Here is a 21643-nt window from a genome sequence, read left to right on the forward strand (position 1 = left end):
GCTAACTAGACAATTCAGATAAAAACCTACTTGCCACAGCTAAAAAAACTGATAATGGGTCACAATTGCATTTTTTTATTGGAATAATGAACCAAAGCATACTGCCAAATAAACACATAAATGGTTCACCAGACTTAAAATGAACCATCTTCAGTGGCTTGACTTAAAAATATAGAACTTTATTCAGATATAATGAAAAAAAAAGCCACTTATTTTCTAACATTCAGAAAGGACAAAGAAATCTCAAACCATTTTTATCATTTTTATTAATAAAATATCCACCTACAAAATGATCTATAAACACTATTTACAGAGTAGCAAGCAGTGATGCCCGCTAAGACAGAGTAAGATATTTTACATAGAAAACACTTGGCAGAGGAGATCGATTCATGGGCTGTGGTGAGAATGTATTGTACATTTTCTATTGTTTCATAAGGATACATGAGGAAAATGTAGGGACTCTGAGCATTCTGTGATTATTTCCCTGAGGGACAAACCTGCAGCTGGAGCACAAATAAAACCCTCTCCTTGTGTCTCTGCATGGAAATGAGGTATATAAGGTCTCTTATCCAAATTTGCTTAAAACGTGTGAAAATAGTATCTGCCAGCAAACGTCATAAATAACGTGGGGGTCAGTCGTCCGTCGATCCCTTCCTTTTCCTGCAAACAAAACTTCCAGGATGGAAGTTCTTTATCCGGATGAGCGAACGGTTGTGAAATGGTTACAGTGGGTCTTGACAGGGGTTCTCAGCACAAAAAAAAAACAAAACAAAAAAAATCACCATAATCAGATACTTCAAGTAGATTATATACACCAAAAAATGTAGCTAGGAGGTTCTCCACATGACAGTGATGACTTTCATCAACATCCAGCTTGCTCTAGAGGAAAGAATGACAGAAATTTTAGTTTGTTTTGTTGAAAATAATGTGCCGTTCTGCTGAGGCATGCAGAAAGGATGTTAAAACCTACTTTGATTTTCTTGTGAAAAAACACAAAACAAACACTATTGCTGCTGTCTGCTTGCTCTTCTGGCTGTTAGGAAAGAAAATACCAGTGTTTCCATTTAGTTAGATGACTATAAAGTTACTTGTGAGCAGACAGCTTGTTATGCTTACTTTGACTTTTCACTGGCTCACAAATCTCCCGATAGCACACGTCCTGCTGTACCTTATATGTCCTTTTGTACCTGTGAGGAAGAAAAGCTCATATTCACTGGATCCGCTGGGAAATGAAACTCCTCCACCCCCCTACATTCCTCATAATCCAGAATCTGCATAAGTAGACGAAGTAGCAGGACTCACTGATAGTGGCACACTCCGCCGTCCCAGACAGGTATGCTTTTAGTCTCAGAGTAGAGCCGGGTGCATGGGTGGGGCACTCGCTGGCACACTGAAACACAGCGGACACACGAATGCCGTAAGAGCTGCCAGGAGGGGAAAAAAGCCTGCTAGATGGCTTAGGGGTCTTGCGGGATGGAACCGGGCCCTTCTCGCTGGCTGACGGATGGGTTTTAGGACAGGAATGTTTAAACAACTCTGACACTGGATATTTGGGTGCAGAGCAAGATTTAAGGGGAGCAAGGGGTATGTCCAGTGTCTCATTCATCAACGTGTTCTTAGAAGAGAAGTCAAACTCATAAATCCTCCTCTGTTTTGGCAGAGCTGGGTTTTTAGTAAAGGGGTAAGAAAGTGTGTTCCCTCACTTGAGCGCTTTCTGGTCAGCCGCTGCTTTTTAACACTTTTCCGTACTTTTCGTTTGTGTCTTTTTGGCTCCAGGAAGTTGTAAAGAACGCATATGTTCTATGTTCTCTTAACAATAAACAGTTGTAAAAGGAGATCAATAGAGATCATTTTCACAAGAAAATTGAGATACAAGGCTTTTTCCCCAACAGCAATGAAATCTTTTGTCCTAAAAGTTTTGGAACATTATTCTTCAGCGGGTTTATTAATAAATTGTCTCATTAATCAGAGGAAGAAGTTTATAATCTTTAGGAATTATTTTTATGATAGTTTGCTGATATAAGAGGTCATTGCTGATTGTTAGGTGTCATACTGTTTTAACATTTTTTCAATCTTTCATTGCTTCAACATTCTGAATGAAGCTTGAACGCCAAGTGTAGAGTATGCAAAAGTATTTGCACCAATTAAACATTCACATTTTGTCACGTTGCAACCACGAGAAATAATGCATTTTGTTGTGACGCTTTGTTATAGAGCAACAAAAAGAAGTGAAAAACTGTGGAATGGGAGGAAAATGATGCTGGGTTTTGTGGCATGTATTTACAGCTGATCACACTAGAGCATCTACTTCCTTATTAAATTGGTTGAACTGCATTTGTCTTTATGTCTCTCTCCCTAAATCCCTGCTTCACTGCACAAATAAAGTTTGTGATTGTGACACGATAAAACGTGAAAAGGTTAAAGGGGTTTGAATTCTCTGACTACTGAAAATGTATCCAAATTGATAATCCTACTGGATGTAAACATTTGCGTTCCTGTAATTTTTACACACAGAAAGGCAGAAAACAGTTAGAAATGAACCGTTGTTCATGGCTTTTGTAACATTCAAGAATCAGTTTACCATATAAAATGGCAAATTGCTGTTAAAACTGATGGGAAACTGGGACTCATGGTCTAAAAATTACCCAATGAAAACGGACTATGTCTTTAGAATAGAACGTTTCAGATGCTGAACAATGGAAAGCATTAAATAAGAAATAAATTATTTGTTTTATAGTTTGTGTAGAAAAATTCTTAATTTTGAAGCATAATTATGTGTTAGAGCACAGTGTCGCTTAAAGCTGTACACACCACTGTTTACCAGCTCTATTAATAATCAGCTCTACTGAAAATATATATCTATGATTTAACAGTTTTCCTGCATAATTCAACATAAAAATGAACAAATCTGAGGGCAAAATAGAACTGAAAGGTAAAACAACTTGGCTGCAAAAGTCAGATTTCCTTCTGAGGCCTGTGTTGGCCGTTCCAAAACTTTAACTTTCCTCTCATTAAGCCATCCTTAAGTGGATTTGGACTCACTGTGATGCTGACTTTTAAAACTTTCTCTTTGACTCCAGAAATAAATCAGCAGGTGCTTAAATTAAGGACTAGTTTCACAGTGTACATGACTAAAGACTGAGAATAAACACAGGGCGTAAAAACCAATGTCAACTGGGATCAGAGTCTGAATCACGCGGTTTCTATGTGGAGTATAAGAAGACAAACACATACTTACACAGTTCACACTGTCTGCCCTTGAAACCCGTCGCACAGCTGCACACGATGGAGCCCCTTTCATTCACACACGTCCCTCCGTTCTGGCAGATCAGACTGCGGCAGTCCTGGGGCGACTCTAAAGACAGCAGCTGCCATTAAAACCCTCAGAGCAGAATGAGCTTCAGTCTCATGTTTCAGGCCCACTAGTTCACATCATCCACAGCTGATACTGTCTGCTGACAGATTCCAGCTCTACTCCAGTGCACCAGAACAGGAATCTTGTGCTTTATTTTTTGTTAAAATATTTAAATTAAAAAAAGAGAAAGAGAGAGTAAAATGAAATACCTACCAGGCTGTGTTCTCAAGGCTTTTTCTTCAATCTCTAGTGCAAGGCTAATTTTGTTTGTTGTTTCTTCCATCTTTTCTAATCTGATAGGTGGAGGTCCTGCAAGGCAAAATGAAAAGAAAAAAAGAGAAACATTTCCTGTCATGTATCTTTGCGAAACGAGGAAATGAACGAATTACTCCATGATGACTCTGACAGAGTTTAGATGTGGCACAGGCAGGCACTGTATACATTCCTCGTCCTGAAACGATGTTTTGTCGAAACGCCATTAAAGGTGGTGGAGAATCTTAAAGAGGAAATGTATTCTCGAGAGCAAACGATAACATCTGGAAAAAGGTTTTAGTGTTTAGCCTATATGCTGCAGGAAGTGAAAGAAACGTCCAAAATCCTCAATACAAAGTTAACTAAGAAAAAAGCTGAAAGAAAAAGTGAACATGGTTTTCAAACATTTTTACAGATAAAAACCTAAAATGTGTGGCATTCATTTATCATCCCTGACACCCCTGAATACATTTATGTGCAACCCACTGTCTTCGGAAACATTGAAAATGATTTTTCTCCTTCCGGTTTACAATTGTGCAATACCCTGTGTTGGTGTGTCACATAAAACCCCACCGGTTTGTGATTTTAACATTAAATTATAAATTTTTTTATGTTAAAATAATAAAACTTCCAGTTGTTCTAGTTTGGAGTTCCTCTATCAAGGCTAAATCCCACCTTGCTTAGAGCCTTGATTTATAACAACTGGAACTTTGATCAACATATTTTATTTATATTTACTTGATAATTTTGATGACGACATCTGACAAAATATAATGTTTATTGCTTGTTTCATAAATGGTTACTGAATTATGTTTTTATGGTGTGAAGCACTTTGAACTGCCTTGTTGCTGAAATGCAAATAAAGCTGACAGACTAATATAATAAATTGCACAAAGCATACTGAGGAGACTGGAACTATTGTCTTAAAGTAAAACTTCTTCAATATCTTTTAAATATTCACACTATCGTTTGAACTTACTGGTACGATGTCGGATCACTTTTGGCGTTAAGTGGGAAAACCTAGCCGTTATCTTCCCCCTCCGGTCAACCAGCTCAGTGTATCTGCAGCACAGGAACAAACACTGCTTAGCTTTTACAGTGGACCTGCTGCTGATGCTCATGTTTTAGGGTAGAGTGGACTGTAATCAGACACCTGCTAATACCTGAACAGCTCTTCTGAGTTCTTTATTTCAGTGCTGCCGCCCAGGTCTTGAGGGTGAGATGTGGGAAATACGCGCCCGGTCTGGATCCCAAGTCCCGTTACCGTGGGCCGCTCCCTCCTCCCAGGTCTGACCTGCGTTGGCACTAGGTTAGCAGAAGGAAACAACAGCAGAGTAATTCAAATGTAACTTATTAACATTTGTGGACAGACAGAGCAGTAGGCACGGAAACTCACAGGTGGTAAAAGATAAGTGCTGCGGTATGCTGTGGATCTGTTCCTGTCCCGTGTTTTTGACAGACATGAGAGCGACGTAGTAGTGATGTCCTGGCGTCAGCTCACGGAGTGTGTACGACCCTAACTTCCCATTAGGCAGGAAGCGACTCCTGGTATTCAGACCACGGGTTACGTTGATCACAAAGCCATCTGGGACGTGTCGCACATGGCGGCTCCAGGTGATCAGCGCTGAATTGGGGGTCACATGCGACAGGGACAGATTCTGTGGGGGATAAGGCCCTGGGGGTAAAACATTTAAATGGTCAGATTATGAATTTGTTTTGGACTTGTGTCATATAAATCTCTCATAGCACTTCTGTGGAAAGGTTCTCCACAGAAGTCGTCACAAAAAAATCAGAACTAGGGATGCAAACAATTAATCGACTTAATATTAATCATCGATTCATGGTTTATTAAATTAAATTAGTTCTAATCAATGAACTAGTAGTAACGTCCACTTGGACCTTCTTTTAGTGTTGTAGTTTGGCTGCTACCCAGCAGAGGGCACCACTTGTCATCCCTAAACGGAGCCAGTTGACACAGAAACAAAGATGATGGAAATATCACGAAATAGGAAAGAGAAACGGTGCAAACAGCCCAGTATGGGATTCAAATCGCACTTTATATGGGTTTGTTTTAAAATATAAACACTCAACAGGCTGCTTACATCTCACCATAATAGGGCTTAAAATTGAGGATGTGATGACAGAAAAGTGGAGGCACAATGCAGAAAAACCATTAATGTGATGGATACCAATAAGTAATGCTGTAATGACGTAATGTGTTTCATGAAGCGAAATTTTAACTTTCCTTCAGTAGCAACCATCTGTGAACATCTCTCTGTTCACGGGAAATCAAGTGTTTCACGTATTTTATTCTTTTCATCCCTTATTTTTCTATTTAGCAACCTGAGAGGTTCCTGTTTTGTTGTATTTATAAATATGTGTAAGTTTATTAATGTGAGAAAACTGCAATTTCCTATTTATTCAGTCAGTGTTTAACACAGCGAATACTAAATTCAGCATATTCTGAAAAATGTAGCCCATGTTATGAAAAGACGGCCAGCCCTCTTTATGCAAGAGAACACTCAAGTCTTTGAGAAAATGGATGCTTATTAATTAATCATTAATCGACTGATGAGATCAATCAACTCAATGGATAACTGGCATCCCCATTAAGAATACACATTTTATCTCTGGTCAGATCCTGGGTATCATGATGTTTAGGATAAGGTTTCAAAGTGCTCACATAATTTGTTTTCTGCACAACAACTTTGAGTTGGTAATCTTTGTGAATGGAAAGATTGTTGAAACAATGTTGAAACCTAATAGTGTTTGAGAAACTGTCTACTTACTTGTCCAGAATTGCAGAGGTCCTGCTGAGTGACTGGTGGAAGGAAATTCATCCGGCCTGATCCCACTTTGAGTCAAAACATCCACTGTATACATGTGAGCAGCCTGTAATGAACTGTGAAACACAAGGAGGGACACACGTTGTGTTTACTCATCCTTAGTTTTGTCCAGAGCTGTTTGAAACTCTACATATGTGGAAAAAGTATTGCCTGCTAAAAAGGACTCCGTCTTGTACAATACATCAACACCTCCATCTAGTGGACAAAAGTGGAACTGCGGCGGTGCCACTAGAATATTTCGTGCAAAGTCTCACCTGAAAGTGTGCTCAGTGACGCTCGAGTTGAGCACAACAGTGAGAGGCTCGGTCCCATCTGAAGGCATCAAAGAGACATGGACCCTGCTGACGGCTGCATGATGAGCATCCTGGACCAGCCAGCTCAGCCAGACCTGGGAGGACGACACATTGACCAGCTGCAGCTTTTCCACCCGCTGCGGTCCTGGCACAGAAAGTTTGATTGTTGAAACTCAAATTATTACATTTAAAAAAATAAATAAATAAAAAAACATAAGGAGATGCTCACTTGTGCGAATTAACGCAGTGGCAGGCTGGCTCGTGTCGTTGCCATAGGCTTTGAGTTTGATGGAGACGGTGGAAATGTTGTACAACATACCAGGAACCAGGTCCTGCAGAACATGAGTGGAGCGCTGCTTGTCCAGGTAGTCCGTTTTGGGGGTGCTGTTGCCCAGGGGGGCATAGGTCACAGCGAACATGCTGAGCACTCGGTGGGAGTGGTCCGGCTGATCCCAGCGCAGCTCCACTTCGTTCTCCTCCACGCGCAGTACATGGAGACCAGAGGGGGGCAACAGGTCTGGGAACAGCAGCAACCTTGGATTTTTATTCTACACAATGCGGTGCTTTGAAAAAGTATGTCAAATTAAAAAATACACCACTTTATTGATCCTAAAGGGAAATTAAACGTAATTCATTAATTCAATATTCTTCAAAGAGTGAGCTTATTTAACTTATTAATTTACTGAATTATGAATTTAATTTATTTGTCTCTGAATTTAATTTCACATTTTGCAATATAAAAACCCAAAACTGTCAGTGTGTTTTATTGGGATTGAATGTGACAGACTCAACTCGGCCACCTCTGAAGATAACTGGTTGCACTAGGAGTATCAGATGACACAAGTCTAATAATTCAGATTTTCAGTCCTAAAATCCCTATTTTATATTGGTTCATCACACAAGATCTAAATAAAATACATCAAAGTTTGTGGTTTTTAGGTGACAAAATATGAAAAAGTTCAAAGGGTTACAAATCCGTTACAATGCTCCGTAACCACATTGTTGTCTTTATAAATTTGTGAGTGCAGTCTGATTGTTGACCTTACTGACCTTTCTCGCAGTCTTTGCCTGTGAGGCCCACTTTGCAGACACAGTTGTAGTTTCCTCTCCTGTCACTCCAGCAGCTGCCTCGAGTTCCACACGGTTTCAGCACACATGGGTCCTCCACTTGGTGGTGACAAAGACAAACAGTGGCAATAAGATACTGTAGTTCATGTAACGACAGTCTAAGAGACATAAAGGTTATGTTAATCCCATTTAATGCTGAACAGCGATGGAATTAGAAGTGTGTTGTGTGTATAACCACAAAAAAGATAAGACGAGGAACGTATGGAAATGCGAGAAACCAAAAAGGACAGGTTTTGTCTGTTTTGTTTTTACAATTAATTGACTTTATGGAATTAAAGACTGTGTGAACTTAAAATATTCTGTTTTGCTTCGTCACAATTACTCCATTTGCTCCTACGCATCTAAAACCTTTTTGCATTTTCACACCTAATAGTCCAGTAGACTATTTGATTCTGACCAAAATTGCAACATTTGTTACATTTTCAGCTAGTGAGGTTTGCTTTCACGCTGCACCGTGTCAAACGATCCAAAACAATTGAAAAACTGCTGTTCACACCCTCGCCTGTGGTGGCGCTGCACCAAGAACCACTGAAGGAAGGGACTCAGAAACCTCCAAAGAAGACACAAGTGGAAATTTCTTCTTCACAAAATGTAAACAAAAATGGAGTAGCTTCAAACTGAGGCAGTTGTAGGATTTGTTTTTGGCTTTGGTAAAATACCACAAGCCTTTTCTCTAACATTAGACTCTTGCGTTTGTGTTGGTTGTATTTACCCAGACTGCAATGTGCTATAGTCCTCTTCCTGTTTTTGGATCAGAGACAGCATTGGAAGTGCGCCAGAGTTCACTGCAGCTGAACTGAAACGTAGGCTTTTAGGCAGACTGGATTTCGCATTTTTGGTCCCCCTCAGAGTTGGATTACGCATTCACACCTCCCCAAACAAACTAAACTTTCTAGGCAAACAGACTAGAGTTTGATTAAAGCGGACTAAAAGGGGCTGATGTGAATACACTCTTCATGTACCTTACTTACTGGTAAAGATACTATCACTATATCCAACTCTAACAGTTAAGAAGAAATGCTGGCGAGCACAAAAGTTCAAGGAGTTTTTCCCCCGTTTTACTCGCTTTTGGATTTTCAGTGTGAAATTTATTTTCGTATTGCATTTAAAAACAACTGTGAGCTTGGTGGGTGTTCTGTCCATCATCATCGTGATTGTCTTGTTGACAGTAGGATTTGGTTGGCACTGAAATTTTTACATTTTAACGAGAAAAACTCTGAAGTCATGTTGTCCCAACCTAACAGGAGTCCTTGGACTGAGCTGTCTTACTTGGCATCCAATTAGAAATGCCTCATAATAAATACAGGGATAAAAATGGATCCTACATTAAAACTTGACTGTCAAGTCAACTTTGTAAAATAATCCTTTTTCCAGTTAAGGCATCTGACAAGAGTTAAGCCTAATTCTGCCTCCAACAGCAATACAGAGACAGTCCGATGCTTTTATTACCCATCACCTTGATTATTGCAGTGCTCACTTTTTACCATCAGCTAGGCTTAAATTACTCGCCAACAACTCAAAATGTGACCACTTGATTTATAACTGGGACTTACAAACATGGCTACATTCCACAAACTTTGGCCTGAGCAGTGTGGATACATAGAGGTAAGCTATTCCACAATTTCGAAGCAGCTGCAGCAAAAGCTTGGTCTACTCTGCACTTCAGTTTGGGTTGTGAAACACCCAGGAGAAACTTTGACCAGGATGCTCCTGAAGGCGTGTGGACGGTTGAGGAGAGGATGTTAAATACAACCCGAATGCCAGAAAGGTTCTTTAAATTTGAACACAATAAAAACTCATAGACAATCAAATCACATGAGGCAACATGTTATTCACAACAGCACATAATGTAGCAAATATTTAAAATGAGAAATTGTACATCTTTATTCACTAAATGCTGCAGGCACCAAAAAAGTTGGGATTGCAACCATATTTACCATCTCTTTTGTTTTTCAAAACAGTCTGAAGATGTTTTGGGATCAATATTCCGATTGATAAATGAAAGTTTTTGATGCAGTGAAATCTGGACTCTTTTTTTTTTTTTTTTTTTTTTTTTTTTTTACTGATTACAGACCCAAAATTACCCTTGCAATCTAATTTTAAACGCAAGACCTAAATTTCAAAATTGGATATTGGATACAAGGACTAAAAACAAAAGGGAAGAACTCCTTTGCAATTTTAACACTGTTTCTGACAGAGTTAAGAGATAAATGTGAAAATCTCAAGGTAAATATCAGAGACTCGGCAAAGTTTACTTACACATCTGGCAGCGTTCCCCAAAGAAACCGTCTTTACACGTACACACGTAGTACTGTCTGTAACCCCGACACACGCCTCCGTTCAGACAGGGGCTGGACTCACAACCATCTTGCTCTGCACACAGACGTTTAAACGTCGGTAGAATTTGTCCTTTTATTTCTGCCATTGGCTAAATGTGCAATATCTGTGGCTACTGCACCTATTTCACAGTTCTGTCCTTTGAAGCCTTGTGGACAGTGACACAAGTAGGAGCCAGGCTGATCCTCACATGTCCCCTTGTTCATGCAGGGCTCAGACAGGCATTCATTTGCATCTTAGAGGAAATGAAACATTCACATATAGGAGCTGTATACGTGTGAATTTTCTTTTGTGTTTCTGTGAATGTCATGGAACTACAGAAAGCCTTACCAATCTGACAGCGTTTTCCACCAAAGCCGTCCTTGCAGACACACTTGTAGGACCCAATCTTGTTCTGACAAGAACCGCCGTTGAGACAAGGCTGTGATAAGCACTCGTTAATCTCTGTCAAAAAAAAAAGAAGAAACAATTGAGTTCAGGTACATGTAAAGTAAAGCATAACTCCAAAAACCACTGAAGGATGTTCAACTTTAATTACAGACGTTTCCATTGATCATAAAATTGCACAAATTGGAATTGTGCAAAATAAGTTTGTGTAATGGAAACACAGCGATTTTGAAAAAACTCACATTTTTGCACAAAAAGTTTTCATGCCGGGATGAGGTGGTTTTTCAGCCATATAAAATTTTGTGAATTTCAAAAAATGCAATGGAAGCATTTTAGTTTTTCCGCCTCAAGCCAGTTTGTATACAGCTACAGCAGTGTGCACTTATTTGTAGACACTGGCCGTCTTTGACAATGCGCAGCTGCCTCCACCAGAACTCTCACAGCATCAATTTTGCTAAAACACGTAGCTGCTCCTCAGCATAAGTTTGTCTCTCCAACACCTGAACAGCATCTCCTCTCCTGGCTGTTGATGAGCGCTAGCATTGTGGCTGAAACATGAATACATCTCCTGTAACTGTTTACATCGATCGCCACCATGACTTTTAAATGACTTATTACAGACTTATTCACATGTGATTTTAATTCTGCTTTTTATTCAGTAGAAACATCGCAATTTCTGTTCTTCGATATGAGCAGCATATCGAGAAAGTTTTGCACAGATTTGGAAACGCAGCTACTGTAAGAACAAAACAATTTTTCACATGGGCTTGCTTTGGGGGTTGGAGAGGGTGCATGTGTTGTTGTGTTCTACAGACCCTTACAAACGGGCGGCTGGGTCCATTCTCCCTGAGTGCCGCAGATGCTCTGCGTGGCTCTGGGCACAGACGTGAACCCTGAATGGCAAACGTACGCAGCAACAGAGCCTGGTGTTGTCGAGGAGAACTGGACTTCGGCGTGTTTGACATGGGGGGGCGGCCCACAGCCCAGCTCTAAAACGAATGCAAACACACCGATAAATACGAGCATGGCTGCATAGTAACAAGACGGTCACAGTGGTCTCCCACCAAAGCACACCAAAGGTTATGGAGGTGCTTTCCATCGAGAACCGTCTGTATTTGTCCTGCTAAAATTACCTCCAGCGTGTTGTTAAGAGTGTGTAGACATGCATCACCGTGTCTAATCACGTCTTACTTTATATAGCCTACACAGCCATCTATATTTGTAAATGCGGGGCCTCTAGTGCAGCAACACCGCTAAGATTATCTTTAGATGGAAAGCTAATATCTACGCACTTTAACAACTCAGGATATCCTCCGGCCTCGTCTAATCTGTCCAGGGCAACATCTTGCAAATGTCAACATCAGAGGGAGATTAAGACATTGTTGCCCAGTGACACAAAGTCTGCTTACCTGCAGAGGGATGTAGTGAGCTCCGGCTTATTTGACAGTCTTTTCCGCTGTACTCGTCAGTGCATTCACATTTATACTTTCCTAGGTAGTGAAAACACGTTCCACCGTTTTGGCAGGGAGTGGAGGAACAGGGGTCTGGCTTTCCTGAAAACCAAAGAAAGGACTAGAATGAAATTCATTCTTTTAATTACTGAGGTAGTTTACTTTTCTGGCATTCAGGACGAGGCTAGCTTACATTTAAATATCAAAGAAAAATTAGGAATTGTTCAAGAAAGGAACATGACAGGAATGTCGTGTGTCGTGTGTTACAGATGATATTCTGCATGTCGGCTGTAATGACAGGTTCTATGGGCTATTGTTGGCTTGCTGTCATCTTGAACCACGCTGCCCATTCTCCACACAGCAAACACTTAGTGGACAGTCTCTTTATTTCTGACCATTCTCTACAAACCTTAAAAATTGCTGTGTTTGAAAACTTCCACAAATCAGCAGGTTTTCGAAATATCTTACAATTACGGGAAAACAATCTTTTTATTGAGAAGAAAAAAAAAAAAGAGAGGCTTCTTGTTGGAGCCAGCCTCTCTGGCACCAACAACCATACGACGTTCAAAATATTTCAAATCCCCTTGTTTTCACATTCTTGGTTTGAAGTTTAGCAAGTCATCTTCACCACGTCTGGAGGCCTGAATGCACTGAGTTGCTGCCTTGTAATTGGTTGGTTTACTCTTTGAGCAGACAGCAAAAAGAACAGTACATTATGAAGTGGATGGTGTTTGTTTGTATAGCTGAAACCAGAAATAAAAAATAAAAACTCATGTTTTTTTTTCTCAATGTCTGAAGTTACAACAGAACAAACTTCTTTTATATTAGTTCAGCTAGAGTTACCAAAATAGGATGTCTACATCATTCTGTATGTACATGTCTGATTCTGACAACATTAAGAAATAAATATCTTGACATATTATTCCTCTAAATATCATGGCATTCAGCAAATGGAAATAATTTTGGTGACTCTAAGTGATGTTTGTTCTGATTTGTGCATAATTAGCTGAAACGTACTGAAAGAACTGGAGTTGTCTGAGTAGTTATCCAAGACTTATTTCTACACATTTATTACTTTAATACTTTCACACAAACCTGCAACCAAATATTAGTCATAATAATAGTAGAGTGGTACTCACCCACTTCGCAGTGTTTTCCAGTAAATCTGTAAGGACACACACATCTGTAGCTCCCTCCCTCTTCCTTACAGGAGCCTCCATTACGACAGGGGCTCGACGCACATGTATTAAGTCTAACTGGAAAGAGACAGTCAAAAAGAGGAATCATTGAAGAAGAGAGCACTCTAACTTTTAATCACACAAAATACATGTCTTCCACTCCGTTGAGATTCGAGTCATAATTTGGGGAAATAGCCCATAACTCCGTCATACATACAAATTATCATAAGCCTTTCAGCATTGCAATTTTTCAAGGAGCATTACGAGTGATGGCATGTTTCCTAGGGCATGAAAAGCCGCTGTTGGACTTGAGCCCGGGTAATAACGCACAACACAGAGGGATGTTTTATAAATGCTGCTTAAAGCCGATTCATATGCAGGCACTGCTGAATGTTTTAATCAATTATTCTACCTTTTTCACAATGTTTGCCAGAGTATCCATATCTGCACTCGCAGGTGTAGCCTCCGTCTCGTTCGTAGCAGTACCCACCATTCAGACAAGGGGAGGAGTCGCAGACCGACTGGGGCTGTACTGAAAAACACATAACAAGACTTGATTGTGTTCCACTGCAATGGGGGACAACAAAGCTCCAAAGTTTTGCTCAAGCACATGGAGATTTGGTTCAACTTAAAAAAAAAAAAACCCCAACAAAACAAACAAAAAAAACAACCAAAGTTTGTTTTTTATTCAGTTGATTACAGAACAATCAACAACATCAAAGATGTCAATTTTGCCCAGTATTCACGATTTGAACTGTGAATGTTAGAAGTTCACTTATGAAGCTCAAGTGTTTGTGACTACAGGAAACAAATATACATGCAGTAATAAATATAGTGTCGCCAGAAGTTTACACACACTGATTATGGGCAAGATGGTCACATTAATTTGGGGTGTTTAAGGATTCTTCAAAGCTGTTCTTTTTCCAAATGTGGTGATACAAACAGAAAAATATGCTATATATTCAACTAAGTCTTTTAATTAGACGCTCAGAAGTTTCAAGAAAACCTTTATCTTGCCCATCAGTGATTATGTTTGACTGCAGCAGGAAGTTTCTCTTTGCCAGCATAAACAAGGACTTGCACTTGTCAGACTGACCAATACTCAGAACAATGGAAATGTCCAAGGAACTCGGTCAAAATTTAATGGGAACTGTACAATTTACAACCTTAAAAAGAACCTTTAGCCACTTCTGAACAACGGCAGATTCCAGCACAGCCAGTTCAAACAATTATATGCACATATACGTTTGTTAGGATTTCAACATCTTGCCAAGGTCTGGAATAAGGTCCAAACTGTCACCCTTAGACTCAAGGAACGAACCAGAAGCTGCTAGCAGAGACTCCAATCTGCCATAAACTGCTTACAGCAAAGCAAGTGTTAGATCGCCATGGACTGGGAAGGAGAACATCAAACAAGAAGCCTCAGCTCCAAAACTGACACCAATGAAATCTACTAAAAACTGGAACCACCCACATGGATGAACCAATTACGAAAGTTTGCTATGTTTAGATAGCACAACTATTGAGATGTTTGGTGACACTGAATGCAGGAAAGGTTGAGGGAATCAAGGTGAGGCTTTCTAACTTAATACCACTGTAACCGTCAAGCCTGGTGGTGGTTGCACAATGCTAAGAGTCTGTTTACTGTTGGCTTAAAGGGTATAACAGCACAAACATCTAACATCTAACATCAACTTCACATAAAATCAACAGCTAAACCGATGCAATTTGAAGACAGCGGCGTGTTTCAACAAACCAAAGATACGCTCGTTTTAAATTATGCCAAAACAGGGAAAGCTTTCGAAATGGCTATGACCTGAAGCCCAGAGAAAAATTGTGGACTACAGCTAAGAAGCAAAGTCCATGTCAGAAAGCCAACCCAGTAAAAGTTTGAACCAAATATTAGTAGGAGTAAATGTGCAATATTGACTTTTTTGATGATTGGAGAAAATCAACAATTCCACCTTAGCCATGACATGGGTATGAAAACTTCTGACTGAAACTGCAGCTGCCAAAGTGTTTGTTCAACATGCTGGTGCCTCAGGGTCTTACCAGGGTAAAAGTCCATATGATCAGGCTCTACTCCAGTGTGACACGTACAAAGATAAGCTCCTCCATACTCCAAACAGGGACTTCCATCAGGACATGTTCTGCTGTTACTGCACAGCGTCTGAGTTATTCCTGAGTTAGGGGAATTGAGAAAAGCAGGTACATAAATTTTAGAGGAAAATGTCTCAGTCACAGAGTGACCCATTCATCAAGGGATTATTCAGCTCATACCCACCCAGCTGACAGTAGGCTCCGGTGTAGCCTGGAGGGCATTCACAGGTTCCATTGATGCCCACGCAGACGCCCCCGTTCTGGCAAAGGCATTCTACTGCAGACACACACACACACACACACACACAAGCAGATGGATATTGGCTGTGTGAAAGATCCAGTACTAATAACCATCATCAATGCCACATGTTGAGTGTCTTTCATTTGATATGTTGCAAACCCAACATTCTCAAACTAGCACCGCTTGAGTTTCGAAAGGGAAAACAAGTGAGAAATGTTGATTCCTGTGCTGAGTGTCCATCTAATGAAAGTTAGCAATGTGAGCTAATGATGGTATACTTCTTTACAGTTTGTGTATACCAGCAAAATGGACAATGTTCAATACCAAAAATTGTACAGTACTCCCTTTGTTGGACATTTAGCAAGAAGTACAAAATAAATAAATAAATAAAACATTACTATATGGAAACGTTGACTCCTGACATAAAATGGAAAGCAAAATTAAACCACATATTTTAACGAAACCTGCAGTGCCAATCTAGAGAAACTCTTCCATGTGTTTATCTTTGGTCGCATTGATTACTACAACAGTGTTTTCACAGGTCTGCCTTAAAAATCAATGAGGCAACTGCAGCTGCTGGTGTTCTGAGTAAAACCAGGAAGATGGAGAACATCATCCAGTTCTAAAGTCCTTACACTGGATCCAGAAGCTCAGATAATAGACTTTAAAATACTATTGTTGGTTGATAAATCACTGAACGGCTTAACACCAATATAGAAGATCTGGTGTTGTCATAGCAACCTTCCAGACCTCTCAGGTCTTCTGGTTCTGACTCTGCTCTACATCCCCAGAACCAGAACCAAATATGGAGACACAGCATTCAGCTTCTATGCACCACAAATCTGGAACAAACTTCCAGAAAACTGCAAAACTGCAGTTTTAGTTCCTTTAAATCAAGGCTATAAACCAACCTGTTTAGAGTTGCTGCTGAACCATAATAAATGGAACACTGACCAACATATTTGATATGTATGATGATTTTAATGATGGCATTCGTCAAAATGTAATGTTTGTTACTGGTTCCTCAACTGTTGACTCTATGGCGTTTTTATGATGCCTTGTTGATGTAATGTGCTCCACAAAAAAACTTGACTGATTGACTGACTGAACATCTTTCTCTGTTTTATTTGCCGTTGATTGTGCCAGTACTGGAAAATCATAGCCCTTACTGACGTGGTTATTTGTTATAAGAAAACCACTGCTGCAAACTATCAATTTGGTGCCATTTCTCTTTTCCGACAACTTCAGAGGATAAAAAAATAAAATAATTACCCTCCTGCACAATGCACATCCGCTCCTCACAAACTGTACAAATGTTTTTGTTTTGCTGTCCCTGCTTAATTGCGGCAGCGGATCAAAGGACACGGCTGTGTCGTGGCTTAATGGCTCCACCTTTGAAGTCACTGGGAGCTCTGGTGGAGGGCATTCATTTTCCGGTGATATGGAGCATATTTTGTGACCAAAAACGCAATGCCCCCGGGGCAATTAATGGACTGTTAATTTGAGAGAGCCACTTTGATTGGCCACCTGCGCCGCCCGGGCCCTTTGATCTGAGAGCCTGATTAGGCTTGTCTGAGTCCGGCTACTTTCTCTTCCTTGGAGAATCCTGCTCTTTTTTTCCCCTGCTGTGCCTTCCAAGTGAGCCAGGCAGGAAAGTATTTGGGAGATTTAAGAGAGCCTATATAAGCACTGATAGTTATTTCAGCTCAGGGGTGAAAAGCAACATGCATTTGTAGGAGCTCAAACCTTATTAAAGGGCACTTTTAGCTGAGGGAACAAACATTTGCAGCAGCTGGTCTCAGTTGGTTAAGTGCAATCTCCTTTGAAAGATGAAAGTTAATCTCTGGAACAGGAATAGCATGACACAAACTCTACATGCTGTGTGACTGGGAATTAAATTTTAATTTACAGCCATTTACATTCAAATTTTTGAGTGTAAATGGCTAAAAACGATAAATCACGTGACGCTATGGCTCCGTTCCAAAGAGGAGCAGTTTTGAAAGCATGCATACTTCAGCAGCACAGGCTGAAGAAATGACTCGAATACCACCGCGCTGCCTCAACTCATAAACTGGCACTTTTTGGGTCTAGACGAAACGCTTCCTCTTGTTTGTAAACTAATAAAAAAGCCACTACAAAGCAATTATTCGCAGGATCAAGCAACCGGTTCCTGTAGTAAACTGGGCAAGGTCGTGTCAGTTTTGATAATTACGATAATCCATCACTACAGCTGAGTCTTCAAGGGCAGACATCCACATTCCTGTGGGATAGCACAGCTCTTCTTCAAAATACCTCAGTCTGCCTCTCTACCTACCCAGCTGCCTGCACTTAGCAGCAGAGAACAAAACCTGCACACTTTGACAGCGTTCAGAGCAGAGCACAGGAACAGATCCAAAAGTCCAGCAGCAACAGGATCTTCAACCCGGTGCATTCTTAATCTCCCAAAAAGCAGATGTAAAACAGCAAAATGAGAACTATTTTTTGGCAAAGCTTCTTGGTTACCTGTTTGGTTGTGTGGATCGGTGGAATTCATCAGCTCTGAAGAAAGAAAAAAAACAATGGAGGGTTATTTTTATTTTATTCAAATAATACAATTTAGAAGATGAAACATCTTTCATATTGAGAAATATACTATTTTCCAAAAGAATTATGGAAATAAAGAGTTTCAGAAACGAAGAATGAGAAGGAAAACATTCTTAGAGGAAAGTACATCTTATTCTATAAATAAATATGAAACAATCACCATAAACTGTGGTGTCCAATTTTCTTTCCCCACACGGGCCAAAATTGTCAAAGCACACAGAGGATTATTTTGTTTTTCAATTAAAAACACACAAATGATAATTATTTTTACGATGTAGACAGTACAATATTTTAAGAAAAAGAACAAAGTATTCCGACTGTAGTAGAAAAATAATAGTTTTACATCACAGAGATAAAAAAAAAATAAAGCAGATAACTGCTTTAAATCAGACAACATAAATCTAAGCTTATTACATAATTCTGTATTTGCAGACACTAGATTAGAAAGTATGGAGAAAAAATCAGAGACTTAACGATTTTGAACTACAAAGTATCTACAATATTCATTTTTTAAATTTTATTCTAATAAGATTTCACTCTCTTATTATGGTCCTAAAATAACATTCAAAAAGTTTGAATGTTGGCAGATTAGGTCTACAAATAATGAGAAGCATTAATGATGAGTCTTGAATTTCATAGAGAAAAGATTGAAAGAGCTCCAGCTTTCCAGGAAAAGGAGGAGGAAATAACTGAACTGTTTAAAAACAATGTGATCTCTGCAAATTAGAAGCAATTTTTGTATTTTTCCCACCAAAGTGTCTGTCAATATTAAATTCATAAAAATTTTGGCTGGACTTAAACTGAGGAATGGTTTTGAATATAAAAGTTAAAAAAGCAAATTTTAGCAAGTTGTCTATGTATTTTTATTTAAAGTTATATTCCACAATAGAATGATAATATCAATTTCTTCAGTCATGTCTTTGTTTCATTCAATAAAATAAAATTTTCTCTTTGTAAGTAACTTTCTTTTTCTTAAAACCTAAACACAGAGATAAAATCATTTTCCTCTAATCATAAAACAAGCAAATGTTAGAATGCAGCAAAAAAAAACTTGAAAAGCTAAATTTAATCAAAGGACCAAGGGTATTTTTGCAGCTCTGGACAAATTTTATTTCCTGGACAAAAATGAGTCCTTGTATTATAAAGGTGTTGAATCTGTGTTTACTGACCTACTCTGATCTACTGTTTTTTTCTTTTTTTTTTTTTTTTGATATTACAACACCTTGAAAAGTAATCACATTTTATATTTTGTCACATTACGTCTACAGACTACGAAAGAATGTTGCTTTCAATAAGTAAAAGCGGGCTGTCCATTTGTATTCTGCTCCACCGAGTCAAGATTTCTGCTACAATCAGAGCTTAAAGTCTATTGTCACATTTCTTTACCAGCTTTAAACAGAGACAAGACTTTTTCTTGTTCTTCTCTGCAAAATAACTTACGCTCAGTCAGATTTGACGGGGATAATCTGTAAACATCAGCCTTCAGTCCTTATGAAATGCTTAAGGATTTAAGTTTGGAGCTCTACTGAACCATTGTAACACAGGAATATTAATTTATTGGTATCAGAATAAACCCAGAATTCTTTTCTCATCCCTTCACAGCTTTGCACGGCTTCATGTCGATCCGTCAGATAAAATCCTGCAGAAAATCATTGAAGGCTTTTCTGCACGCAGAGTTTCTGGCCACACAGCTGCAGAAATCCTCTCTGAATTCATAATTCTTTCCACTTTTCAAAGTTGATTATTTTAAAGGCACATTAATTTGGCAAAGAGCGTGCCGAAGTATGCAAAAAATGTTTTCAGTGGCAGTACATCCACAGATCCCTGCAACTGAACAGGATCGAGAAACAGAAAAACCCTCTTCCCCCCCACAGGCCTGAGAAGGGAATGCTGCAATTAGTCAGATATTATAAACTGTCTGCACAGGGGCTTGTGTTACTCTGCAAAGGCAACCAGGATACAGTTGATGAAGGCAAAAAAAACAAAAACAAAAAAAAAGTTTTCTATGAGTTTCTCTTGCTGAATCCCACCTGTTTCACAGAACGTCCCAGTGAACGCAGCGGGACACGCACAGGTGAAGCCGGTCACCCAATCCACGCATTCTCCTCCATTCAGACATGGCTGGGATTCACATTCGTTGATGTCTGAGGAACACACCGATATCGACCAATCAAAGGTGAATCAAGAGGCGGATGTGTTCAACAGTAAGCTGGATTAGTGGGATTGGCCTCGCCTGGTGCAGGCATAAAGTTTCATTGACCAGGTGTCTGGCATTAGGATTAATCTGGTTTCATGTAGAAGCAGGGATTTGTGAACTCTGGAGGGCCTGATCATTTCATTTCCTCCCGGATTTAAGTTACAAAACTAAACATCTACATGGGACTTGGATGAGAAAATGACTTTTTGCATACTGACTTCACCGAAGGAAGCAGTTTGAATATTTTTAAAAGAAGCGGTGCTTTGAAATCACTTCGAGCAAGACCAGTTTGTCTACCAATACCAATTTGTCCAGACTGATTGAGTGTTTGACACAAACTGAGTATAATGTAGAAAGAAGTGAAAATGAGTCGACCGAGACAAACCCCACTCACCTGTCTCACACCGCACCCCGATGAAACCTGGCTCACACACACAGGTGAAATTGCCATTGCCTTGTACACACGAAGCATTGTTAAGGCATGGTCTGTCTTCGCACTCGTCAATGTCTGCAACACACACACACACACACAGATACAGAAAGACACACTCAGGGAATATTTACTCAGCTGATTAATATATCCGCCACGCGGCTCCCCTCATTCTGCAAATATGTGCTGCTGGCTGCGAAGGTATTAGAAGAGGCTTTGATACTTCTTTGCAGGCTGATCGTCTTTGTGTTTGTGTGATAAGATGCTTAATGAGCGCTTAGGTTCCAGGAAGGAAGGAACTTTGTTCAGCATGGTAAGAAACTACATCTCCATTTTAAGTAAACATAGCTTTTCCTTATATCATATTGTCACCTTCCTGAAATATTGGCCTAAGTCTTTTTTTTTTTTTTGCCAAAAGTGGTTGTTGTAAAACAAACAAACAAAAAAAAACCAGAAAAAAGAAAAAAAAGACCACTTTTTTCATTTAAAATCATGTTTCAGGCATGTGACTACAGAACTACAAGACAAATGCATTTTTAGCTTTATATATCTTTATTTTCTCCCAAAACAATTCAGTGACGTATTCTTTTGTTTCCACTTTAGAATTATTTTCTACGTTGTGTTGCTCTGTTACATAAATTCGGTTCAGATCTTGTCGCTCCCGTTAGCAGGTTCTAGAAAATGACTTGAAGTCGTTGGTTGTCAAAGAGGAGAAAAATAACTCAAGAATCCAAAAATATAGAAATGTAAGGTGCAAATATAAGGTGCAAAATGTCCAGTGCTTGTAGTAACAAAACGTTAACCGGTTGCGTTTGTCAAAAAAAATAGCCAGTCATGTGACTCTCTTCCAAATCGGCGGTTAAGA

At 39.5% G+C, this 21643-nt stretch overlaps 1 protein-coding gene across 1 annotated transcript; it reads right to left on the reverse strand.

Annotated features, from left to right (window-relative positions):
• Positions 1-248: 248 nt before the first annotated feature.
• LOC103151372 (sushi, nidogen and EGF-like domain-containing protein 1) lies at positions 249-20865 on the reverse strand. The gene is made up of 25 exons (XM_016681376.1): positions 20743-20865; positions 20182-20295; positions 18071-18106; positions 15512-15601; positions 15280-15408; positions 13640-13759; positions 13189-13305; positions 12008-12151; positions 11414-11587; positions 10542-10655; positions 10333-10446; positions 10134-10247; positions 7797-7913; positions 6976-7263; positions 6708-6891; positions 6397-6509; positions 5004-5282; positions 4771-4912; positions 4587-4669; positions 3569-3664; positions 3239-3355; positions 1303-1390; positions 1117-1187; positions 971-1033; positions 249-879 (listed from the first exon to the last, which is right to left on the reverse strand). The coding sequence occupies exons 3-24, from the start codon at positions 18099-18101 to the stop codon at positions 1005-1007; spliced, it is 2754 nt and encodes a 917-aa protein (XP_016536862.1). The 5' UTR covers positions 18102-18106; positions 20182-20295; positions 20743-20865; the 3' UTR covers positions 249-879; positions 971-1004.
• Positions 20866-21643: the final 778 nt, after the last annotated feature.

The sequence above is a fragment of the Poecilia formosa genome, unplaced genomic scaffold (assembly GCF_000485575.1).
Source record: "Poecilia formosa unplaced genomic scaffold, Poecilia_formosa-5.1.2 Scaffold279, whole genome shotgun sequence".
In the NCBI taxonomy this organism is placed as follows: Eukaryota; Metazoa; Chordata; class Actinopteri; order Cyprinodontiformes; family Poeciliidae; genus Poecilia; species Poecilia formosa.